Source organism: Scomber scombrus, chromosome 5 (assembly GCF_963691925.1).
Source record: "Scomber scombrus chromosome 5, fScoSco1.1, whole genome shotgun sequence".
NCBI lineage: Eukaryota > Metazoa > Chordata > Actinopteri > Scombriformes > Scombridae > Scomber > Scomber scombrus.
Genome location: NC_084974.1, coordinates 13,995,350 through 14,022,827, shown reverse-complemented (window position 1 = coordinate 14,022,827; position 27,478 = coordinate 13,995,350). Strand labels below are relative to the sequence as shown.

Here is a 27,478-nt window from a genome sequence, read left to right as displayed (position 1 = left end):
TTTATAGCGCAGATTTAAGGGCTTATCATCTCGTTATGGGAAAGATGTGAGGAGAGTGTGAAAAAAGAAAGGATGGGGGAGTGTGAAAGATTGATAGGGGGTAAGAGACTGTAATGGAGAAAGAGAGAGGGACAGAGACAGCTGAGACAGCAGAGAGCAGAAGAAACCAGACAGAAGCCATCTGCTTTACATCATTAGCGCAATATAGGGTCTGGAGAAAGACACTGTGGAGCTCATGGGGGTTTATACTTCTAAAAAGAAGTCATTCCACTGATGAAAAACACTTTTTCAGGCTCAATTTGATGTGCTGAGTTTGTGATGTAAAGCCCATTTACCTTTTACTAACTTTCTTGCCTTGTTCCAAAACACACAGCTTTTTGCTGGCTGTCTACTGAACACATCTATTTCAGTCCGTCCATTTAGCAGTGTGTCAGTCACTTTGCAGAAACTAACCAGCCCTGGTTTCACAGTGCATGGACAGATATTTCTCAAATTAAAATTAACACATTATGTTGGCAATTAATTAACCAACAAGTGACATCCAGTTATCCAGTGTCACTCAAGAGCAGTCAGGAGGTCAACACCAAGGAGGAGTTGTGGTGGTCACATACCGTACTACCAGTATGCCTGACAACCAGTGATGTATCATGTGTTAGACCCTGGCCTGTCAAAGTGAACTGTTTGTTAATATCTTACATCTCCAGCACAGTCTGCAATTTTGTCGACAAACACTACTCTACTCTTAGAGAGTCCTAGTTGGAAGCCATGATCACATTCAAATGCCTTAAAGAAGTCTTAAGAACTGATTCACTGGTTCAATGGTACTGATCTCACTAACTTCATTTTGAACCCCTTTTGATCAGATTATTTTGATTTTGATCTGCAGATTATTTTCTCAACGATTAATTGTTTAGTCTATAATGTTTAGTCCAGGCCAAAAGTCCTGAACCCAAAGATGTGCAATTAAACAGAAAGCCACCAAATCTATGCATTTTAGAAATTGGAAGCAGTAAATGTTTGGCATTTTTGTCCAAAAAATAATGTATTATTTCATTATTAATACAGTTGGCAATTCATTTTCTGTCAACTGATTGATTGATCGACTAATTGTTGAAGCTCTCCATCCCTTGATTAACAACTACTACCTAATTTTAAAAAAAAATTAACCATAGTTCTTGAAGAATGTAGCTTCTTATGACAACAGTTTTAAGGTTTCACGACCATAAAATAAATTTTTGAGTAAACTGAATGTGGCCACAGTATGTTCGAAGCTCTAAAAGGTTATCAATGAATATTTACCACTGGTTGTCTTCTGTTTAGTGCAAACTGCAGTTGACTTTTGGAGTTCCCCAAAGTTCAACCCTTGGGACATTCCCTGTTTGTAAGCTGCCACTCGGTCACATTTAAGGCAATTGAATGTTTTCATGACACACAGTTGTATTTTTCTCTTGACCCACTTCATATCCAGCAGCTTGACTCTCAGCATGACAGTATAAATGATGATTCAACTGGATGTCAAAAGCCTTTTGGAGAGCAACACTGACAAATCTGGCCGTCACACTGATTATTATATTTATCTTATTTAACTGAACTGCTCTACAGAAACCAGCTGTTATTAAAGATCTGGTATCATGGTCTTTTTTGACTCATTTTTATGAATACTGAGTATATTTTAAACATAGCTGGGACATTCTATTCACTAAAAGTTGTTTAGATTTCTCCAAATCCATCTTTTTGTACAGCCTAGATTCCCCTCTGTCCTCCAGCTGGCTGTTTCAGAAGCTATTTATATAAAACTGAAAATTAATTTCAGCTATTCCTGATATTAATTTCCATTCTGTGGAATGCTATAAATACTTTTTTCTGCTGGACAACCAGCAACACCAGTGCCCTGCTTTGCTCATCATCTGGCTGCAAAATCCAACTACGGAAGTTACAGCAGGTTTGGGTTCATGTAAAAGCTTTGTGGCATATTTTATTTGACTTTCTGGTGTAATGTTGTAACAAGTTCTACCTCAAGACTGCTACCTCTTGAGCCACAAATTTCAAAAATTCAAGTAACTTATAAACACAGAGGACACATAATTGAGTAATTTCAAAGCACAGGAAGGCCCTCACCATCATCCTACCCTTCACTTTTCTTGTATTCCACAACCAGCCCTTTAAAAAAAAGTCCCATCTTTGTTTTTACAAATATGACAAGGTTTTTTTCCAACATGACTACAGTTTGGAATAGATTCTTTCAACTGTGAATGTTTCAGGCAGACATTATAGGGAGTTATGAGTCTCTTACTATCACATGAAAATATCTTGTGCTAAAAAGGAGTTAGTGCACTAATTTCTAACTAAGCCTCGTCTAAATAGACCCGCTCATGCTCTTATACTTTCAATAATATGCAGGCTAACATAATTTTGCAGCGTAAGCTATCATGACTCCAGTTTGCCATAGAGACTAAAAGAAGGGTCTCCAGAAGAGACCAAAGGTTTATGGAAGGAAGGAAGGAAAGAAAGAAAGAAAGAAAGAAAGAAAGAAAGAAAGAAAGAAAGAGAAACAGAAGAGATGACTGTAAAGATAACACGCTGCCAAAAGTGTAACATTTTTTCCACCGGGCTTACAGAAACCAGGGCCTTTCTGGGAATTAAAAAAAACCAACACCCTGGCCAACACTAGTGGATACAGATACCAAACAGATGGCTGACACGCAGAATTGTGCTGTAAAAAATTGAAGCAGTTTTATGCAATTCATTCACTGATTTTTTTATGCCGTCATTCATTCTTTCATGCATTCATTCACTTTGCAAAACATTTCAAACCCACCATGTTATTCACGCTTTTGTTTGAATAGCTATTTTTGTCATCTTCTCTGTGGACCATATGCAAAGAAAGCAGATTTTTCCCACAGAAACTAGATTCCTCATGTATGACCCCACCATCCCCCTCTATTCTCCTCCCTTCACTTCCGTCCTTCTGCTTCTCCGCTGTTAAGGGAAACAACCAGGCCCCACTCGTTGATCATACGTCAACCTCAGCAACAGAGAGAAAGAGGCAGTAAGAAAGAGAACATTTAGCAAGGGATTACAGAGATGCAGTAAAAAACAGAAACACAGCAAGCCAGAGATAAGTTCATGCCTGTTTCAGTCTAGCAAAACTGAGACTGAAAACTACAACAGAACTTTTTCCTCTGACTCCATACATATCTCCATCATTGACACAGAATAACATGCAGGTCCAAATATGATGCACACCACTAGTCCTCACCCACTTACTGTACTGCAGTCCCCTCTAGCTTCCCACGCATGCATTAGGTAGAAAAGCAGAGTTAATGGGGAGTAGTGCTGGTTACCATTACAATGATGGTCAGAGGTGAGGTGGTAGTGGTGTAACCCTCTAAAGTGGGCGTGGCAGCATCCAGTGACATTTGGTCCTGTCGTGAACACATGTGGCCGCAGTCTGCCCCGCCCACTGAGCGTAGGAGCAGGACCACACTGGCTGAACAACCCATAATCCTCTGCTGTTGACTTCCAGTCCAGCCTAATCCCGTCCAGCAGTATGTGAGGTTTCTTGTCTATCCCAGCCGACCAACGACAAAGTTCAGTCCAATTGCCCAGCGCCCTGGTCCAGCCAGCGGTGCTGTGCTCTGTTCAAGCCCTGACGGTTAACAGACACTCCATCGTACCCTCCCCTGTCCTACTTTACCTTCCCCTCCAGCTTCTCTGCTACCAGTCCTGCTTCACAAGCTTTCTGTCTCTTCCCTGTACTGCTCTACTCCAGTCTCCCGCTCCTAATGTTGCTGTTGCTCAGCATACACACTGGCAGCCTTACATGACTCGCTCTCTCTCTCTCTCTCCCTCTAATACACACACACTGACTGCAGCTGTGCACGGTTCAGCCCAGCCCAGCTCACCAAGCAAATCACAGTCTGCAAGAGTTGTCAGCTGACCAGAACCAGCTGCTGCACGCACACGCACACACACACACACACACACACACACACACACACACACATATGCACAACTACATAATTTTTCCTGATTTTCATTCTGCAGCTCTCTCCTTCTCAATTTTTCTCCCAATCACACCAGTCCTTTCAAGTCTGAGTTTAGCTGGTAATGTTTGTGCATCTGTGCTTTGTGCACACATGCTTTCCCACACTCAAGACTTGATTTGGTCAAATAAACTGTTGCTTTATTAAAGAGTGTAGAGACTGCAGTGTGTGTGTTTGCATATGCATGAATTTGCACCATAAATTCAGCTTAATGCTCCAGAGTTCGAGTGTGTGTGTGTGTGTGTGTGAGGCTCTGTGGAAAACGCTAGGGAGTGGTGAGCTAGGCTATTGAACAGAAAGTGGATGGAAAGTGGGGAGTGGGTGGCTTTACAGATGAGGCGTGCATGTGGAGTTTTAGGACTGCAGAGCTAGCATGTTAAATGCCCTGTAAGTGTATTTCAGCACACAAATTTTTTGGTATTCAGTTCCATGACATCACTTCTGATGTCCCTGAGAGTAAACATCACTTTTACCTCTTAATTTCTCTCATGTCACTGTAACATCTGGTCTTGCTTTATTTTTCATGTTCCATTTTTCACTCTGTGTGGCCAAAGCAAAGGGAAAAAAAGTGTATTCTCCGTACAAAATGGTTTTCATATGTTTCAAATTCTTCATATTATAAAATTCCACTTGTTTTTTCTATGCCAGTCATACTTGTTGGACCAGTAGTTGTCCAAATCATAGATTGTAGAAACATGTGGACAAAGATTCTTGATGGGGAGTTTGCAGCCTGGATCCTTTTATTGTAGATAGAAAATTTGTATTTGGTTGAGGGGGAGGAGTTAAAGTGAGTGTAGCCAACTGCATGTAACAGAGACATCTGTCAATCAATCAAAACATCAAGCAACTCTCAGTGGAAGTTGAAAGTCGGGACAGGGCTACATGTTGTACACATTGGGTCGGAGCTAGATATTTATAAGTTATTTTTGCATGGAGGCACCGCCCTCCATGCAAAAATAACTTATAAATTGTCTCTCAGCAATGAAAAAAACGCTATAGGCAGTAGATTTATCATTTGATGTGTCTGCTGGCATTTCGTCTTTTATTTAAATTAACATTATTTAATTAAACAATTTTTTACTCATCAGCAATTTAGTTTTATTGAGAATAAATAAAATGTAAACTAAAGCCCTAATTAGCTGTAACATATGAAACAGATAATTTAGTTTGTTTATTATTGTTAATTTACATTTACATTTTACATTCGGTCTACTCAAAAGTTATACTTATGGTGTGGAAATATTGGCCTTTATTATAAAGGCAGCTTTGAGTTCCGGTCCTTTTCTCCGTTGTTGTCATTGTTGGCTAGCTTTAGTTAACATTTTATGTATCTGCCATAAAATTAAGTTGCTGATTAAGGAAAAACTGCTGAAATAAATAATGTTAATCTGTAACTGATGACTGGCAACATTACACCTTGCCAGCAAACACATTAAGTTACATTAAGTTCTGCTGCCATAACGCCATCTACATCCACATATACTGTAAGAGAGTAATGCTGTTAGTCATTTCATGGTTGAGAAACTATGGATAAACTTTGTGTGTGATGGGTGTGTGAATGACGTGTGAACAGAGTGTGTCAGTATCCTTGCATGTTCATTGACACCTGCTGGACATTTTGTGTGTTGCAACCATGTGCTTTTGTCTATTTTGGGTAATGACTCCGCCCTCACCTGTCATTCTTCCATGTGGTCATTGTCGGCCATTTTGTGCTCACCTGTTCTCTGTTAAGTCCTAATGATTAGGCCTACTTATTCTGTGCTCTGTCAGCCCCAGTTTGTCAGATTGTCCCAGTCTTTTGTTCTGAGCATATCAAACCGTTGTTACCTGCTTTGCCTGTCTGCCAACCTGCTTGTTTGAACTCTGCCTGTGAACCTGGTTTTTGGATTTTGCCTGCCGATTTGGATTATCTGCCTGTTTGGACTGCTTATTTGGACCTGACCCTTGCCTGCCTCTAGACCACTCTTTGGACTGCCCTCTGGTTTGTCAGCTCTTCTCCTGTTTCAGTTTTGTGGCCAAGGGCCTGCATTTTTGTTGAGTTTTTTCACCGTTTGATGGGACATTCTTTGTTGGAGTTGTTTTTTGACTTTTTCTGTTCAATTAAAAACTCTATAATTTGAACTTTCTGCATTCCGGTCCGAACTTTCTACAAGACCTGACAGTACAATCTGACCAGATAATGGACCCAGCAGAAATAAATAAGGTTCTTGATCGGCATGGAGCTACGCTGGGGAAAAACCAGGCACAAATTGAGTTTGTTTCCAGGACGTTGGAGGCAGCTACAGCAAGTGTGACTGACCTTGCTGCTAAGGTGCAACAGCTCCAGTTAGCCTCCTCAGTACCACCTCCTCCAGCTGCTCCAGCCCGAGAACCTCGCCTGCCTCCACCTGAGACTTACTCAGGAGATCCAGGATCCTGTCAGTCATTCCTAGCTCAGTGTGAGCTGATTTTTGGACTACAGCCATTGACTTTTCCTTCCGATCGTTCTAAGGTTGCCTACGTCATCACCCAGTTGTCTGGAAGAGCTCGTGGGTGGGGAACGGCCATCTGGAGCAACCAGGTGGCGATCCAGGATGACTTCACTCAATTCACTGGTGAAATGAAGGTCTTCGATCGCTCTAAACAGGGAAGGGAGGCTGCTCGTGAGATCCTTAACCTCCGTCAAGGCCGCAGGTCAGTGTCCGACTTTGCAAAAGAATTCCGGACTCTGGCGTCCTCTACTGGTTGGAACCCGGAAGCTCTGTATGATACGTTTTTCAATGGACTTTCTGAAGGGATTAAGGATGAACTCATTCCCCGCGATTTGCCTTCATCTTTTGATGGCTTGGTGGGTGTGGCTATCCGTGTGGACACTCGGCTAGGTCAGCTTCATCGGTTGAAGACAACCAGTAGTTCTCAGCGGACTGAGCTTCGTCGAGGGTCCAGTTCTCCTCTTCAGGTCCTTGAGGGGGGATCAAGGTCGTCCACTCCGGCTCCTCCAGAGCCAATGCAGATAGACCGGACTAGTCTTTCACCAGCTGAGAGACAGCGAAGGCTGGAGTCTCGTGCCTGTCTGTACTGTGGTCAGCGTGGCCATTTTGTTTCAACCTGTCCTGTAAAAGACAACGCTCGCCAGTGAGACGGGGAGTACTGGTGAGCGCAATTCCCTCAAAGATCTCCCCATCCCTTCGCACTGTTCTGCAAGCAACTGTGATGTGGAGGAGCCATCATCACACCACCTCCGTCCTCATTGACTCTGGAGCTGAAGAGAGCTTCATTGACGTATCACTGGCCACCAGATGGGGAGTTCCAGTAACCACCCTGCAAGTGCCATTGACTGCCTCAGCGCTAAACGGGACCTGTTTCGCTAAGGTAACCCATATCTCATCCCAGGTGAGTTTGATGCTCTCTGGTAATCACACTGAGGAGATTGCTCTTTATGTTATTGATTCACCACAGATTCCCATAGTTCTTGGTCACCCTTGGTTAGTCAAACACAACCCGCACATTAATTGGGAGAATAATTCTATTTTGGGCTGGAGCCCATTCTGTCATTCCCAGTGTCTGAGGTCTGCCCTTAACCGGTTCCCTGTTTTTCCTGAGCTACCTGAGGAGTTTCCAGACCTGTCAAGAGTTCCGGAGGAATACCTAGACCTGAGACCCGTCTTCAGCAAGTCCAGGGCAACTTCTCTACCACATCATCGTCCATATGATTGCTCTATAGAGTTGCTTCCTGGAGCTTCTCCGCCTCGAGGTCGTCTGTACTCTCTGGCGCCCCCTGAGAATATGGCCATGAACAAGTATATTGAGGACTCCCTAGCAGCAGGTATTATCGGTCCCTCGTCCTCTCCAGCAGGGGCAGGGTCCTTCTTTGTGGGCAAGAAGGATAGATCATTAAGACCTTGCATTGATTACCGGGGCCTCAATGATATTACAGTTAAGAACAGATATCCTCTTCCCTTGATGGCCTCAGCCTTTGAACTGTTACAGGGTGCCACAGTGTTTTCTAAATTGGACCTTCGTAATGCCTATCATTTGGTGCGAATCAGGGAGGGAGATGAGTGGAAGACGGCATTTAACACACCCACAGGGCACTATGAGTACCTTGTAATGCCGTTTGGACTGACCAACGCCCCAGCTGTGTTCCAGACTTTGGTCAATGATGTACTGCGGGATATGGTAAACAGATTTTTTTTTTTTTATTTGGACGATATTCTGATTTTTTCCAAGTCCCTTCGTGATCATGTCCGGTTAGTTCTTCAGCGGTTACTAGAGAACCAACTTTATGTAAAGGCTGAGAAATGTGAGTTCCATCAACTCTCCACATCGTTTTTGGGCTTTGTCGTCTCTGAAGGTGGTGTTGGGATGGACTCCTAAGATCAAGGCAGTCATTGATTAGCCTACCCCTCAGTCCCGCAAGGATCTGCAGAAGTTTCTGGGTTTTGCAAATTTTTACAGGAAGTTCATTCGGAACTATAGTTCTCTCGCCTCCCCTCTAACTGCTCTGACATCCTCCTCTGTCAGGTTTTTCTGGTCGGAAGTGGCGGAGAAGGCATTCCAACAACTGAAGAGGCGTTTCACCTCTTCTCCCATTCTGGTTATGCCAGATCCTTCGTGTCAGTTCATTGTTGAAGTGGATGCCTCTGAGGTAGGGGCTGGAGCTGTCCTGTCCCAGAGATCCAAGGAGGACAATAAGCTGCACCCATGTGCCTTTTTCTCCCACAAGTTAACGCCTGCTGAGAGAAACTACGATGTCGGGGACCGGGAAATTCTGGCGGTCAAACTCGCTCTGGAGGAGTGGCGTCATTGGCTAGAGGGCGCTGAGGTTCCTTTTCTTGTGTGGACGGACCATAGGAACCTGGAGTATTTGAAGTCTGCCAAACGACTCAACGCACGCCAGGCCAGGTGGTCTCTTTTTTTTTTTTTTTAGTCGGTTCAATTTTACCTTGTCTTTCCGTCCTGGTTCCAAGAATGCTAAACCTGACTCTCTTTCTCGACAGTTTAGTGCTCCAGATGCTGCTCCTGCCCCTAACGCCATTTTGCCTTCTCACTGTTTTGTGGGTGCAGTTTCTTGGGATATAGTCTCTGTGGTTCGCAGTGCCCAGCAACAGGAGGCTTGCCCAGCTGGTTGCCCCCCTAACCACCTGTTTGTCCCCAGTTCGGTCCGTCCTCAGGTTTTGGAGTGGGGTCACTGCTCCCGACTGACCTGCCATGCCGGGGTTAGGAGGACTATGGCATTTCTCCGTCAACAGTTTTGGTGGCCGCGAATGGTTGCAGATGTCCAAGCCTTCATCGCTGCCTGTCAGATTTGCGCCCAAAACAAGAGCTCAAATCAGCCACCTGTCGGACTCCTCCAGCGCTCCCGGTACCCAGACGACCATGGTCCCACATAGCCTTGGATTTTGTGACTGGCCTCCTGCCTTCTGATGGTAACTCTGCTGTCCTGACTATTGTTGATCGGTTCTCCAAATGTGTGCACTTTGTTCCTCTGACTAAACTCCCTTCTGCCAAGGAGACAGCTTCTCTCATGGTTAACCATGTCTTTAGGATCCATGGAATGCCTTTTGACATGGTGTCTGACCGAGGTCCTCAATTTGTGTCCTCGTTTTGGAAGGAGTTCTGTAGGCTTATTGGAGCCACCGCCAGCCTCTCTTCAGGATTCCATCCTCAGACCAATGGCCAGACGGAGCGGGCCAACCAGGACCTTGAAAGGGTTCTTAGGTGCCTGGCGTCCCAGAATCCCACATCCTGGAGTCGGCATTTGGCATGGGCTGAGTATGCCCACATTTCTCTCCCTGTTGCATCTACGGGTCTCTCCCCTTTTCAATGTTGCCTTGGTTACCAACCACCTCTCTTTGCTTCCCAGGAACTTGAGGCATCGGTTCCATCTGTCCAGGCGTTTGTCCGGCGGTGCAAGGCGACGTGGAGACGTACTCGAGCCTCTCTGTTGCGTTCGGGTGCCCAGGTGAAGCGGTTGGCAGACCGCCGAAGGGTCGAGGCCCCCCACTACAGGAGTGGTCAGAGGGTTTGGCTCTCTACCAAGGACCTACCTCTCCGAGTGGACTCACGCAAGCTGGCTCCCCGCTTCATTGGGCCCTATGTCATCGAACGGGTCTTGGGCAGATCTGCAGTCCGGTTGCGCCTGCCCCTCTCACTTCGCTGAGTCCATCCCACCTTCCATGTGTCCCGGGTCAAACCTGTCTGTCACAGTCCTCTGTCCCGCCCTCCCCCCCGGCTCGTTGATGGGGGTCCTGTCTACACTGTCGAGAAGCTGATGGATGTTCGTCGGCGTGGGCGTGGTCTCCAGTTTTTGGTTGACTGGAAAGGGTATGGGCCAGAGGAGCGGATGTGGGTTCCCGCCCGCCACATTGTGGATAAGACACTCATTAGAGACTTTCGCCAGCAACACCCACGCCATCCAGCCTTGACGCCGAGAGGCGTTCGTTGAGGGGGGGGGGTAGTGTCAGTATCCTTGCATGTTCATTGACACCTGCTGGACATTTTGTGTGTTGCAACCATGTGCTTTTGTTTATTTTGGGTAATGACTCCGCCCTCACCTGTCATGCTTCCATGTGGTCATTGTCGGCCATTTTGTGCTCACCTGTTCTCTGTTAAGTCCTAATGATTAGGCCTACTTATTCTGTGCTCTGTCAGCCCCAGTTTGTCAGATTGTCCCAGTCTTTTGTTCTGAGCATATCAAACCGTTGTTACCTGCTTTGCCTGTCTGCCAACCTGCTTGTTTGAACTCTGCCTGTGAACCTGGTTTTTGGATTTTGCCTGCCGATTTGGATTATCTGCCTGTTTGGACTGCTTATTTGGACCTGACCCTTTCTTGCCTCTAGACCACTCTTTGGACTGCCCTCTGGTTTGTCAGCTCTTCTCATGTTTCAGTTTTGTGGCCAAGGGCCTGCATTTTGTTGAGTTTTTTTCACCGTTTGACGGGACATTCTTTGTTGGAGTTGTTGACTTTTTCTGTTCAATTAAAAACTCTTGAATTTGAACTTTCTGCATTTGGGTCCGAACTTTCTACAAGACCTGACAAGAGTGCCAGCTTGCAGTGATGGGCTTCTCCAAAATAATACTTACATCTTACTTCTCCCTTAATTATTCATATGTCGTCAGGGGAACAATGATTCTCAAAATTACACAGTAGAGGAACTGAAAGTTAAGTCGGAAAATTTTCCGCTGACTTTAATACAGTCTGATTTGATATATTTTCATAGTCAGCATCCAGCAACAATTAGAGGAACTTCACAGTATCTTCAAAGTCCGCACATGTATCTTTGCAAGCATTTTTGTTCTTCAGATTTTTGTTCTTTCTTTTTTTACATTCAATTTCTTATCTGGAAAATTAAGTCAGGGCATTGCTTTTGAATGGAATAAGTGGGTGTTACCAAAGTTAGTTTGGAGAAAAGCAAATAAATAAATATTCCATTATATGGTATCATGCTCAACCACGTACTGTAAATATAGCTCTCAATGCGGCCTAAGAAATGTGAAGACATACAACTAGTTACCAACACTTGGGGTGATATTTTACATACAATATATAATTTAGCTGTGTGTATGCACTGTTTGCAGAGGCTGACAGCAGATCTATAATCAAGTGACACATAATGCATTGGTCCACACATTTGCTCGCTGTAAGCTTCCTGCAGAGAGTAGGAGGTAACTATGGTGATGTTGTTAGGTCATGATTAAGGTCATTAGACACCATGTTACTGTGACAGAAAATCCCACCCACCACCCACATAAACGCTCATTATTATAATGCTTTACATAGCTAAATATAAACAGCGCAACACAGAGAGAGACATACACAGAAGCATGTGCACAATTGCAGAATTGCAATTCCTGTCCCACACAGTGTACAAATATTAACGTGTCCCACTCAGTAGAAGATGACAGTGGATATGTCCAGTGCTCTGTACAAACCAAAAGAGTGTGTGTGAGAGAGAGAGAGAGAGAGACTCGGCCACCCCTGTCCCCAAGGCCTCCCTGCTTACAAAAACCATCGCCTCCTCACACTAAAGGCTCCTCAGTGAAACCCGCCTGATAGCAAAAGCTAAAACACACAAAAGCCACAGAGATGGCTTTTGTTTGGATGCCAGGCCTTCACAATAGTCCGATCATACAAATATGCCCACACAAACATGCCAGCAAAGTTCCCATGTTACATAGTTAGCTTGGTGTTGAGCTCTCATTTACTATGCCCGCCTGCCGACACAGTTTCCAAACAGAGAGTATATCACAGTGCTGGTTTCTGTAAGTATGTTTCAACCAAAATGTTTTAAATTTTAAAGAACTGCATATTTCCAGTGAAACTGATGCAATGCAAACGTTCTCAGGAGGCTGACAAAATAACAATTAATCAATTAAAAGAGCACCTATAACTAAATAAAATAGTGGAATTTCACTGATGCAGAGATGGCATTCGTGTTATTTTCTTACAGTCATAATGTCTGTGCTCTTTAAGGTCTTTGTTTTGTAAAGCTTCTAGTGTAAGGCAAGTTACAATTAGACCTGCAACAATTAGTCCATTACTCAATTAGTCAATCATCAGAAAATGTATCTCCAATTACTGCAATGAATTAATGGTTTTCATTTTGAAAGAAATTTAGTATTCTGACAGAAAACAAAGGAATACATTTGAGCTTGCACCTTCATTTTTGGGAAACAGTGAACTCATCATTTTCTGACATTATATAGGCCAAACGACCAATAGATAAATCAGCACATTAACTGATAATGAAAATAATGCTTAGTTGAACGCCTAGTCACAATGGTGTGTGTTAATTTCATATTCTCTTTATCCCACTTTTTTGATTCAGCCAAGTGTTAACATTTAATGAACAAATGCAAAACGTGCATAGAATTAGTCAAATGGAAACATACTTTCATCACTTAAATCAAAATGTTTTCCATGAGAAAAACCTGCAGACAGTGCAGAGGGTTAATAGGGGAAAGCTACAATAGTGTCTTCACTGCATTTGGTTTGTTTTGTTGTAGCCCTTTTTTCAATGTTTCTCCTTTTAAAAGAAAAGCTGTGGGGGAGAGATGAAATTAAAGCAAAATACTGGAGGGAATTTTCACTGAATGAGGTGGTGAATGCTGAATTAGTGATGATGAGCCTCACACTTCCCTGGAAGGGAACGGGGAAACTGACACAATTGACGCAGTTGAAGATGCAGACACTGAGATTATACAACAGCGCCGTTTCCAGGAAGCCTGTCCTTGAGTTACAGCTGGTTGGGCGAATAAATAAATTACACAATGAAATGCGAGAAAAAAACCATACAAGATAATGTCACATCCCTGGACAAAACCACAAACTGCTTTACAACTATTCATATGATGAGACGAAATAATCGCCATTATGTTCATGTTATGTATCCACTCATTCATCATATTTCTGAACTCTTAGATGCATAAGCTATGATAGAAGTATCTTTGGAAATACTTAATTTTAAGGTTCCCTTAGTTTTCCAAATATTTTTTTAGAAAGTACCTGATGTGTCACTGTTATTTCATTGTAAATTCCCTCCCTGGAAAGTACAATGTACTTTGGGGCTATTTATTTAAGACAAGAATTAGGAGGAAGTGGAGTACTTGGTAAAGTACTCACTCCTTTTGACTGTGATTTAAGGAGAAAGAATGAAGAAATTTAACAGTAGTTAAAGTCCAGATGAAATGGCATTTTGAGAGCATCCAACTTCTGTATCGTGACATAATTCATAATTAATTCATAATTAAAGACATGCAGGACAAAATGTTGGAAATAATTTGATTTGAATGTTGAAAGTGGGCGCATCATAATGAATCTTTGCTTTGTGCCGCTAAAAGTTGAAGAATGAATGATGGGTGAATGCCATGGTATTAATGGTTGAAATAAGTTGGTTCACACCTATGTAAGCACATGTCATAGTTTATTATACAGGAAGAAAATGTGATTAAATATTATTTTCAATGGAGTGTACATTTGTGAGTGTTTGTGTGCATGTGAACCTATGTGTGCTATTGTTTGTACCTATGTATAAGTACATGCGTTCTTGCATATGCTTGCTTGTGGTTCCATGTGTGACTGGGGTTAAACTGCATGCAAATCTGAACCTCTGTGGAGGATGACATCATTGGGGTGTATAGGGCAGTGTGCCGCCATCATTTGTGGAGTTAATGTTTTCCAGCTGTACAGCCTTACAGTCTCTGTAATCCCTCTGTTGCAGGCAGGACTGTTACCCTGCTGAACAATGCTGAAGGCCACAAAGTAGTGGTTTGCAGATTTGCAGAAGTTTGATGCGCATGTGTGTGTGCATGCTGCATATGCATGTAGGCTAAATATTTAAACAAAAGACAAACATAAGCCATTTTACTGACTTCAAACGCCTCAGCCAACTAGGCCGAGTAGGAAACCACAGTCCATTAAAACTCTTGCACACTGCACTGTAAGCAGTTAGCTCTGCTATAGTTAGGTTCCCTGTAGAGCTGGAGGCTGACTCATGGCAGCGCTGTTTGATGTGGTGCATAGCTCCACGGAGTTTACTTGGGAAAACACTCTCTTGTTCCCATGGTGACCACAACAGGAAGGATGCTGTCACTCAAGTGTGCCGGTTTTGTAGCAAACTACAGCTTGGCCCCTGGCGCTCACAGGGTAACAAGAGGGACACAGGGTCAACCTCTTTCTGGCTGTACTACCCTCCTTTTCTCACACAGCCCACACACACATACAAACACACACACACACACACACACACACACACACACACACACACACACACACACACACACACACACACACACACACACACACACACACACACACACACACACACACACACACACACACGGAGAGAGCACTGTATTGTCTATACTGGAAAAAAAAGATTCAAAGAACTTAACATATCTCAAGGAAAACACAATTAGGAGGAGCACTCTGAACAGCTAGTCAGCTACAAACTGTTAGATAAAGTAAACCTTTGATCATTTTCTTAACTGCAGATCATGACATGGACAGTATGGTTACAACAGAGCGTACACCTCATGGAATACAGTACAGGTCATTTACAGCTCAAGATGCTGCTATGTATATTTGATGAGGGTTATTTTTAAAATTTTGTTCAGGTTAATTTTGTCTTATACTCATCATGTTCTTTTCTCAGTAAAACCTCAGCTTGCGGATACACCACCACACACAGTCTCTTGCACGTAACAGGAAGACAGATGAGGTCTAAACACAGATCAGTTTTTACCTGATGCACTAAGGTTCTCTCAACTCCATCTCTGCATGATTCAAGATAAAAACATGATTAAAGAGTTAAGATTTTATGTCACTATTCTTGGAGAAAACATTTCTACGAAGCACAGATGTTTTTGCGGTCTGGTAATTTTCATGACCTTTGTTCCATCAACTGTATTTTGTGATGGTATTTCAGGTAGTTTTGCACATTTATGCAAGACTGTCTACATTCAAGCGCATTTTCATTAGAAATCGAGGGATTTCCTTCAATTCTGACTCATTTTGGTCTTGGATCTGTTGTTACTCCAAAGCTTTCTCTGTGACTGTGTTACTTTTCTCTCTCTGTGTCACACATGTTAGATTTACTTTTGTTTCCTGTCTGTCATGTGATGCACAGCAGCTCTGTTATTTGTTGAGACAACCTAACGGTGGAAATTAAGACCACTCAGTTCGATGCAATGGAGTAACCTACTATTTTACAAATACTGCAGAATGACTTCCATGTGATTGCTCCAAAGTATGAATCACAATAATGATACAATGATTTTAAAAGCCTACTGTAATACAGTCATGGTATGGATTAGGTTGTGTAAAATGACAGGAGGGCAGACTGTGTGTATGTCTGACAGAGTTGGAACAGGAGGAAGTGAGTTGAGAGCTACAGAACACTGCCAATGCCATCTAGTGCTGAGAACGTAACACAGCAGGCTTTTTGGACAATGAGAGAGTGTCTGACTCTGTGACAGCCCCCACACTCTTGTGTCTAACAGCTGCCTTGTTTTAAAAATGGCCTCTAGGAGGCGCTCTGTGCCAGAGATATTATCTCTTCCTCTGGCTGCTGGTTTGTTTAGAAAAGGAAGCTATTAAAATGTCTTTAACTGAGAACTAAAGTCCTGAGGCGGGAGGGATGTTCAGGCGGAGGGAGCAGGAGAGGGGGGATGAGGTAGAGAATATGGTAGAGGGGAAGTTGGTGAGGAGCAACTGCTGGGAAAAGGGGGTGCATTGGTAAAAATTTCCATTCTCCTTGGACTCGCCTCCTTTAAATTCAGCACCCCACCCCCAACAATAATGAACCTCACCTTTCTTTTCTGTCCATCCATCACCCTTACCCTCTAAAGCACTGCTAAACTCTTTTCTTTCTTAACAGTATTACCATGTTTTCGAGACAAACACAAAACACTGCTTGGTTCATGAGAAATTTACATCCATGGCATTTGAAAGAACCAGCTTTATCATAAGAGACAAGCAGTGAATAAGAGAAAGGTTGACATAGTCTGACAGAGGAGCACCTTTAAAGGTAAGGAATCAATGGGAAATTAACTTGACATGTTATTTCATCCTCAACATGCTTAAATTAAGATGTCAGCTGTAAACTCTATTTTCCCACTTTTTCTCTGTTTATTGCATAATTCTGTAATAAAAAATGACTGTGATACAGTTAGTTCAGCAGGGTTTCCTCCAAGAAACTGTTTCAGGTGGGGTGGCTCATCTCCATTATACAATAAGGAGTGAAAGCTAACAAGCTAGCCTTTAACATTTTGATGTTTTAAGTACAATATTGTCCCTATTGTCCTATTCATTTGATTTAATGGACATAACCAGGACAATAATAACACTACCACTTATACCTTTCTACCTGCCTGTCTCTGTCTAAAAATGTCTCCCTGACTTACATAGACATAAACCTTCATCATAAGAGAAAACATCTAGACTGTGAGATATGAAAAGCAGCAGGAGTAACTGTGTAGCAGCAAAAGCAGCAGAAAGACACACAGCTACTGTCACAGAGCTGGTGCCTCATTAATTCACTCTCCCACGTGGCACTCTCCACATCTCCTTGCTGTTCTCTCCTCCTGTTCTCTCCTCCTCCGCCTCGGCAGTCATGCACAGACGGCTGAGGTCACCGGCTTCTTATGTACTCTGCAATAAATACTTGTAATGATACCCACCTTTCTTTCTTTAAAGCTTTTTTGTGTGTGTTCGTGTGGTACCTAGGGTTATACTTTTAAACCATAATTCAGGGCTTTTATGTTTCTATTGATGGTTTTTAAATGAGATAAAGTATCAGCCCACACTACAGGGGAGGTTTAAAGTAAAAGCACTGAGCAGAGCAAAAAGAGTGGCTCCTTTTAATGGCGGTTTTCCATCTGAGAGAGAGAACAGTAATTAGAAACAGAAAAAGGCATGAAGGTTCAGTCTACCCTTCGCTGCCGAGAGGGGAGATTTCGCCAGTATCAATCTGCTCATCAAAACCTGATATTACTGGAAAGAGTGCTGCAGCAACATAATAAATACAAGTAGAGCCCGACTGATATTGGCCTACACCAGATATATCGGCATTGGCATATATGATATCCGATATGTGCCAATATTTATATACGCAACATTTTATATAGATCTGATCCATTTTCTTAATTCAAGTTTAATACATACTGTATGTATATTTTTTGTTGTATTCGTGTTTTTTATTTATAGTTATTTATGATTATTAAATTACCAATGAAGTGTGTGTGTAAAGAATATTGGCCGATACATTGATGTCAGATTTTCTTTACTCACTAATATCAGTGTCAAGCCCCAAACATTCTGTATCAGTCAGGCTCTACATACCAGTCCAGTACAGTAGCCATCGTTTCTCTGATCTTATCTGAGCCATTTATACAGCTGTTAGGCCTTTCCTGTTTCCTGTCCAGGTGATATAGTCTCCAACCAATAAGACAGTTCACTGACAAGCCAAATCAAACTCTGAAATATGCAAACTTCCACTCTACTTCCACTGCATGTCTGGGCCACTGACACTAGGAAATCGAAGCTATTCCTTAAGCAATTACCCATAATGATTTCTGCTTCCTGTAACTCTGTTAGCTTGAAAAACGTGTCCTCACTCTGAACCTGCCATATTCATCTTAAATCAGACCCAAGCCAGTATTTACTTTTATGCAGTCAGGCCAAAAACACATACCAGCACAATGGATACTATGGTTATGAGATATATGGTCAAGAACATCAGCATCGTTCCAACCAGATCAGTGAAAAATTAATCATAATGCTTGATGCCAACACCCAATCTACATACTCACAGTAAAGAAAAAGCCCACTAGAATGCCTCATTTGTAATAAATCATTCAGTCATGCCGCCTACATATGGCACCTACATAAAGCCTACTTGTAACCTCTGTATAACCTCTACACCAGTGCTAACTATCCACCAGACGCCCACTCAGCATTGCTCCTTCTCCCTGAGGTCCCAGTTTAGACGGAGGACGCAGCTGTTCTGAAGACTTTTCCTCCTGCGTTTTTATACACAGTGTATTATCCTTCCTTACTTATTCCCCCCCCCCCCCCCCCCCCCCCCCCCCCCCACCGCCCCTGCCTTAAGGACTTAAAATCCCTCCTCTGTCTCCCCCTCTCCCCCACGCTTTTTTCCTCCTTTATTTCTTTTGCAGATCCCCTTTCAGCTCTCTGGCTGAATACAGCAAAACATGCAAAACGTAGCATCTTTATGACTTTCAGCTATTGAGACTTTTTGGCTGGGTTTCCTCTCAGACACGTATCAGCAAGACTCATCTTTGTGTCACACGGAAGAAACAGCGATGAGTGGAAATAGAATCTTTGAGTCAAATCAGTTTCAACCAGATAACAACCACGTGACCTTTTAAAGACTTTTCATCTTCAAGAGTATTAATAATTCAGATAAAAAGTAGTTGGAGCTGAAAGACATGACCTAAAATTTAAATTAAATACATTTCTATACATCAATGTATGTGGACTTTTCTCCTGTTGACTCACTTCTGATATGTTTGTCTTTGTTTTATAACATTTTCAGTGCTGTGATTCTGTCAATTATTTTCTCGATCAATCAAGTAGTTGTTTGGTCTATAAATGCCAGAAAATTGGGCAAAAAGTTGATCAATGTTTCACTGAACCCAAGGTGGCAACTAAAATGTTTTATTTTGTCCTGGACCGCAGTTCAGAACCTTAAGATATCCAGAAAACAGAAAACATTCACTTTTAAGATGGAACCAGAGAGAGTTTTTCTTTACAAATTAATCATATTGGTGTATTGTTGCCACACCAGAAAAAGAAAATAAAGTATCACGTTATAACGTGATAGGTTTCATGTTATAACATGATTGTTTCACGTTAAAACGTGAAGTTTCAGTCTCTCGTTATAACATGAAACTTATCACGTTATAACGAGATACTCATATTTGAAGTTGTGCTTGCTTGGGTTGAGACATGATGAGATTCTGCTGTTACTGAGCACAGTGGATGATACTGTGATACATATCCTTACACTGAGGAGGATTTTAAAATGCATGGGGCTGTATACGGAGGGTCGGACTCATTCATCCAGCTGTACTGCATACTGCTTTGCCTGAGACCAACTATGACTTTCACGTTATAACGTGATAAGTTTCATGTTATATCGACACTTACCACGTTATAACATGATAAGTTTCACGTTGCTAGCTGAACAAAATCAGTTGTGTCAAATGCATCCACATCTGTATTGCCCTCCGCCTCCACGGTGACATAGGTGACCAGCCCTGTTATAATGTGATAGACTGATGCATTTTTCTTTTTCTTTCTCCTTTTTTGGCCAGTTATCTTGTGCTATGACAGAAAGTTATGACAGCTATGTCTTCCAGGACTTTACTACTGTCAGTAAAAAACGATCCTCTCTGTTTCAAACAGCAGCACAGGACATAATAATCTGCATGCATGTGCTTTTATCTTTGTGTATGTAACTGGAGTGGGTGCTGGCGGTGAAACATTAATAATGGCTGCCTGTGTCCCTTTCTTTTCTTTTATACCTTTTCTGCCACCGGGGCCAAGAGGACAGACACGGTCAGACATGATTATCGGCGGGTCAGGCGGGTTGATCAAAGCCAACAGGGAGCAGTTAGACAGGCAGAGCAGGGAGGGACAAAAAGATCTTAAAGAGTGTTAAAGGATTTGACCACGTAACAAAAATACTGTTCTGTTATAAGATTTATAGACTTTGAGGCAACTTGTATCATCTGACATACACATTTTCTTTACATCCTGCCAATTTGTTGCCTAATAAGATCACTCCCCTTTTTGTCTTATCCTGCCAGCCACTGGATGCAGATAATGAGGGAAAGTCCACAACTGTCACACAGTGTGTGTGTGTGTGTGTGTGTGTGTGTGTGTGTGTGTGTGTGTGTGTGTGTGTGTGTGTATGTGTGTGTGTGTGTGTGTGTGTGTGTGTGTGTGTGTGTGTGTGTGTGTGTGTGTGTGTGTGTGTGTGTGTGTGTGTGTGTGTGTGTGTGTGGTGTGTATACAACAGGGCAAGGGCAGCAGGGCATGGGGGTCGGACAGTAATGGCAGTAGCATATTCAGGCCTCCTACTCTGGAATGCAGAGTGAGGGAGAGACACAACACTGCAATTCACTCACAGAGAGGCAGGGAACTATTCTTAGTCCAGTATGTGAAGTGGACCCCCCCCCCCCCCCCCCCTCCCTCTCTCCTCTCTACTTCTCCCCCTCCCTGGGTGCCGTGAAGAGAGTCTGGATAGACGGATGGATGGTGGTGTCTATTAAGGTAGGGGCAGGATAGTGAGGCTGGATGGAGAGCTTTAGAGAAAGAGAGGGAGAGAGGATAAAAGTTAAGCTTCACTGAGGCAAAGCCTGGTCAGCTAGGTCTGAATGGAGCAGTTCACTAGCTGTGAAGCCTCTCCAAAGAGCCTATTGTAAACTTATGTTGGCACAATGCATGGAGCCCTGGGGACCTCTCTCTCTCTCCTCCTCTCATGTGACCTCTCACAAACACTGACATACAGACAGACACATACTTCTTCTCGATCCAGTTTCTCTACCTAGACTAAACACACTTTTTGTCTTTTTCTTCAATTTAACAACAGGCGGTCTGACAGTACAAGGCTTTTGCAGGGGGAGAGAAAAAAAAAAGAATTTCCTGCGCTCACAACCAGCTATAAAATTCACACATGCATGACTGAGATCACTGTGTAGAGTTCAAACAGTGGGGGAATTCAGCAGCAGACAGTGTCACCAGTGACAGTGACAGGCTCAAAAATGTGTTTATCTTTTCCTCTCTTCGCTTTTATTTCTCTGTCCTCTCTGAATGAGTCACTGAGAAGATGCACACCAAGGCCTGGCAGTGCACGGTCCTACTGTTATCGGGAAAATAAGGCTAAGTCATCTGCAGCTCAGTCATAACAAATGTCAAAGAGCTATTTATCTCCTCTTATCCCTTTCTATATTCTCTTGTCTGCATGTACACACACACACACACACACACACACACACACACACACACACACACACACACACACACACACACACACACACACACACACACACACACCGGTGACACTAGATGCATTCACTCATAATATAAGAGTGTGAGTGAATGTAATCCAGTTTATTTTGAGAAAGAATAAGGAGGGGAAGGCAATTAGGGAATTCATGTAGAGATGGAAAAGGCAAAGTGTGAAAAAAAGGTAGAGAGGGAGCAGAGGGGAGGAGGTAAGAAGTGAAAATATAAGAGAAGGAAAGGCGCTGAGGTTATGCGCCACCCTGCTGAGGAAATCTCTTAAGTGATACGAACACACATTTAGGTTGCACCACATGACAAAGGCACCATGAAGAACTGCACAGCATGGCCTCTAAGAAAAGCTGCATTGTCAGTTGTTCAGAGACACAAAATGCACAGTGTGAGAGAAGAGACGGAGCGAGCATGACATCCTGTCCCACACTGTCAGAGCATGCACTAGCTCAATGTAGCAGGTGACACTTTAAAAATATGGTTTGACACATATAGAGAGTAAGATATGACATACACAAAAACCAGAAGTGGAGAGCTGTACAGACTGTGCAAGCGCCTCTTTGATGATGAGTATGTCACTCTTCATATGCATCAGCAAGAATAAAACTGTGGGCCAAAGAGGTGACACAGACACAAAATGAATGATATACAGCTTTAAAAATGGAACAATTCTGAAAGTGTGCCACTCGGGAAGCATTAGTTCAGTATTATCTTTTTCACGGTTTTTGACAAATGTCATATGGTGCCATCTATCAGTGGTAATTTAGCTATGATCAGAGATGTTTTGTGATCAATATCTCTAGTATTTGCAACTTAGCACTTTTTCCATAAAGGTGAATATTATATGCAATAAAAGTTATAAATATCTTGATTCATCTTTATTCAAGCATGTGTTTTACATTGTGAGCTGAAGTGGTCTTAATTCTATGTAAGGTCACTCCCGTCCACTATAAAACACTGTGGGAAACTCTGATAATCATTCAAGTTTTACTTTAATAGTTCCATTGTGACGTTAAGGGCCAAATACTTCTTTCTTGATTGTTCGTGCTGGAAGAGTCTCTTCTCTCTCACAGTCATATTTATATGGTTATACATTCCAACTGCAGTATGACTTCCAAAATCCTGACTTATGTAAGAGAATAACTGCATTGGCAGGGAAGGAAATGTCTCTGTTGATTTGTAAAGGAGCTTTATATCTGACTCTATGGGAATAAAGACAACAGCACTGCATTTCTAATTCCAGTCCTGGAGTGTTGGGAAGTTTCTTCAAGAACTGGAGCACTTGCATGAATGTCCACAGGGCCCTGAAAGTTGCTAGCGTGCAAACTTATGAATATAGCACACTCAAACATGAGCCTACTCACACCAATGAGACGCTCAGACATGTACACATTCTCTATATAAAAGCTTGCAGAGATCAATAAAATTGGATACCAGGGATGACACAAACACATACATACAAATTCAAACACAAACACTGGACAAAGTGTTTATGAGAGGACAAATCATCTGCAGCCAAACCTCAGCACGAACTCCTCTGGGAGGGGAGGCAGATCTACTGAATCTCTCCCTTCTCTCTCTCACCCTTCCTCCCTGAATTTCTCTCTGGTTTCCCCCTCTTTATGGCCCGACTCTCTAAAATGATAAGCCGGTTGAAGTCTGATGCAATTATAAGCTCGATTCTGGCTCCAGAGCCACTCTTGTTCTGTCCTACCTTGCCCTGTCCAGATGTAATAAGAGGCATGTGACATAAATATCTGGATCAGTACAGATCTCTGTCTACAAATACAGAAAGTAACTGTCTTAACCTCAAGGAGACAGAGGTAAAAGAAAGAGAGAAAAAAAACATCAAATTGATTTCTTAGACATCTTGTAAAGATGTAAATGAGAAAGCATGTGAACAGAGGAGCGACAGATGAGATGAAATAAGATATACTGGATGGGAAATATGCAAGGAGTGATAGGAGTGCTTCCTGTTAGAATTCCATCCTAATTGACCTTTCTCTGTTGCCGTGGTAACAGCAGCATGGCTGTGGGAGAGTAATTACTGGTAATCTAACTGGTTTTCTGTCCTCTGGGACAATTGATTTTCAGCATTATCAGTTTGACTAACTCGCATGAGACGAGCATATTAGTCGGTGTTGCATGCCTCCGGCGACTATTTAGCGTGACACTGACGACTCTCTTTTTTAAAACAGAGCAGCGTGCTGTGGTCAAATCAAGATAAAACCACACTGACACAGATATAAAGCGGCTAAATCCCAAATGTGCACGCCAACATTTTTAAGTGGTTGGATTTTCCCAATAATCACAAGCACCCACACATTCACAGACATGCGTGCCACTATGCATGTTTACTGGACAAACAGGCAGGTCAGCAGTCATGCACAATGCACCCCAGGCAAACGACATGATGTGTCATGAGGGGAGAGCAGAGTCAGACTGACAGCATGTCCCCCGACGACCGCACACACCAGCAATATATCACTGAGGCACATCTACCCGCAGTGCCCCCCACCAACAAATGACTGTTCCACACTGTCTGACACACATTTTAACTCCAGACAGACAGACAGACAAGCCCAGCAGTGGTATTTTAGAGAGAGGAGAGGTGAGGAGAGTAGAGGAGAAGAGAGGAGACATCAAATCCTTAACAAATGTTCAAATTCGTGCCTCATTTTTCATTCTCTGGAAATAAAATTAGATGAGTCAGATAATGGATGGACAAAGACTAGCTGAAAGGGAGGTCAATGACATATGAACACCTTTTTCAGTATCTAACACCTACTACGTGTTTTATGTCATATATATATAGTGCAGAATACAGGATGGAAACACACTGCAACTTTAACCACAAATGTGTGACCACCTCTCCATACTTCATGTTACTCTATTGCAGTGTGAGTGTGTGGGTGTGCCTTTGCCCTTTAGTCCTAAAGCCAAAGAACACATGCAGCTCTCTGATGATTAGTTGAGGAGAACAGGAGCAGACACAAGAGAGAACCGGTAAACCACACTGGAGGGAACCATGTTTGTGTAAATTAACTACAAATCACTTATATTTTACATCACTGTCAGATGGTTTCCACAGTCTTAGGTCAACAGTCTTCAGTTTTTACCTTTCAGGCCGTTCTTATGGAAGTTCACACATACAGATTATTGAGAGTACTTGCTGTTTTGGTGGCCTCGCATCCATTGATGCCAGTTTAGTGCTGAAATGATTAGCTGATTAATAATAATTTCTGTGACCGACAGAAAAATTAACCAACAACAGTTTTTATGATCAATTAATAAGTCTGTCATTAATCAACAAAAGAAGAAGGTTCACTGGTAACTGCATCACAAATATGAGGATTTGCTGCTTTTCAGGTTTTATATCAATGTAAATGATATCTTATATAGTTGTGAATTGCATACCTTTGGGCTTTGGAGTGTTGATCAGACTAAGTCAATTTCAAGACTTGAAATGGCCATTTTTTTACTTTTTCATTGACATTTTAGATTTTAATCAGATGAATATGTAATGGAAATAATAGTTAACTGCAGTCCTAGCCAGTATGATATGAAAATCCATTGCACCGATTGGAAACTTGCTTGAAATAGGTTATCAATTGCAATAAATATTAGTCATGATGGTGAACAGAATTACAGGGTCATCTCTATGACAACACAACAAATTGGAAAGTTTTTGGCAAATACCTAGAGAGTGTATGTGACTGGGCACCAAAAATAGTCAATATGAGTTCAGGCATGAAGCTACACTTGTGGTACCATAAGGGCTGCGTGGGTGCCAAGGGTAAGGAGTGGCATTGTGTGATGCCAAAGGGAAGGCATGATCATGGCGATTTAACACCAAACACTAGGATACCACGTGGAAAGGCATGAGCATGCATATGGCCCCAAAGCAAGGAGTGATGGCGATTGCATACAAGCAACCCTGTTCTACTGGGCAAACAAACTCTGAGCTACAGCAGTATGCCAGGGTGGGCATGCTGGCCCCAATCTCTGGCTGTGTGGTTAGCATGGTTGGCATCCAGGAGGCATGGTATGACATGTGGTTCATCCCAGAAGGCAGCCAGAGTCACAACAAGAATGACACTTGTGTCTACACTACTATGCTGCTCACTTTCACTGGAAGTCACAGTAAACGGTCTCTCGGTATACCAACAGATACCAGCAATGGGTCTAAAATATGGATGATTTTTTTGTACTACATGTTTGATATAAAAATGCATCATTACGATCATAAAATTAAGATATTTAGCCTATCTATTTCATTATTTTATTTCATTGTTATTTGGCGTAAACCAGCTCACTGCCAGATTGAGGCCAGAAAAGATGTAATGGAAAAGATCATTGGAGCAAAATATTGTATGTTTTTCTTTTAAAACATTCAACCACCATTAAATCCTTCCGTCTTGTATCTATCTACCCTTCCATGCTCCCTTCATATTTGAGGATGGGTGGGCTGACCACGAAGAGAAACAGAGAAGTCAGTCAGAAAGCAGTGATCGTTTTCACAGAGCAAAAGAAAACTCAGCATGCACCAGGAGGGATTTACCCAGTATCATGTATGCTGTACTCTCACTAATACACACATGCATTCACAAAGAAATTGATCTAACCTGACCAGGGACCCATGCAGAGCAATGGGACAGTGAAAAACACAGAGGAAAAACTCAAATATAGAGGTATCTGAAACAGTGAAGCCACGGAGAGACGGAGAGGAGAGGGCATGGAGGGGGGTGGAGGGGGGGATGGCATTAAGTGAATGACGAAAAACTGGTTACTATGAAAATAGGGAGAGGGAGGTCAGCGAGAGAGAAAAAGAGGCTCACGCTTCATTGAATGTTATGCCATAGGGCCTGATTCTGCTGACCTGGTTTCTTTCACCAACAAAGGCCATGCATTAACACACTCACAAAAACGTCTACACACATGCACACACAACGCCTGTGGACATTTACACACCCACTTAACCTAAGCCTGCACACACAAGTCGTATACCTACACATTTACACACATGCTTACTCTTACATGTACCGTAGCTTCCCTGTCTCATTCTCTCCACATTCCTGCATCCTATCTGCACAGTGAATGACCTCAAGCAATTATTTATGGATCTTTTTTTGTTTTCATTTATAGAGTTTGTCAGTTTAGAGCTGTGGCTGAGGTCAGTGCTGGTGGGTAGTGATCAAGTGACCATCAGGCAGCTATTGCTATTCAGGAGCTTTTTCAAGCTTTTGGACAGAATTTAGACAAACCAGCCACTCCCTTGCACAGAGGGATGACAACAATAAAAAAACAGCACAGCACAGCAGACCACAGTGTTAGTGATGGTTTCTATTTCAGTTCCCACCTTTAAAAAAAACAACACTTTTTTTAACCAAATGGCTAGGTGTTCTAGTAAATTCTGCAGAGGTGCAAACAGATAAATGTGTCAACTGTCTATCTGTTTAATACATCTGGATGTATTTGACTATTATATGCAATGTTGCAAATCAATGAGTGGAAATGCTTTATGGCAATTTGGGATATTCATTTGATTTTTGCACCAATGTGTAAAAATACCTTGACTTGTTTTGTATTTAACAGAGGGTTTTATCCACCCCTATTTTATGTCTTTGCATTTTTAAACAAACTCATAATTTTTTAAGGAAGCAAAACCCCTGAGCACTTGTGCTCAATAATAGGAACCGTGAACTGGTATCTGCACACATCTGGTTATGTCTACAAAAGAATGTGTTTTTTAAATGAAAACGTGTATCGATATTGATGTGATAATACATGCTGTTTTCAGGAGTTGCAAGAAAGCAGTTTTTTTCTGTTTCACACACAGCTCAAACTATCAGATTGAATGCACCACATCTGAATACAGATGGTTTTCTCACTGATACATATGCAACAA

The 27,478-nt window shown here is 42.4% G+C and overlaps 1 protein-coding gene across 2 annotated transcripts in view; it reads right to left on the bottom strand.

Moving 5' to 3' along the window:
- dock10 (dedicator of cytokinesis 10) overlaps nucleotides 1-27,478 on the bottom strand; it is a 70,525-nt gene that overhangs the window by 40,916 nt on the left and 2,131 nt on the right. The window contains exon 1 of one of the 2 annotated variants that reach the window (XM_062418476.1): nucleotides 3,345-3,503. The exons of the other annotated variant lie outside the window; for it this stretch is intronic. Coding sequence (XP_062274460.1) covers nucleotides 3,345-3,503 — 159 coding nt within the window. Of the gene's footprint in view, nucleotides 1-3,344; nucleotides 3,504-27,478 lie in introns of those variants that run through there. 2 annotated transcript variants of the gene reach the window in all.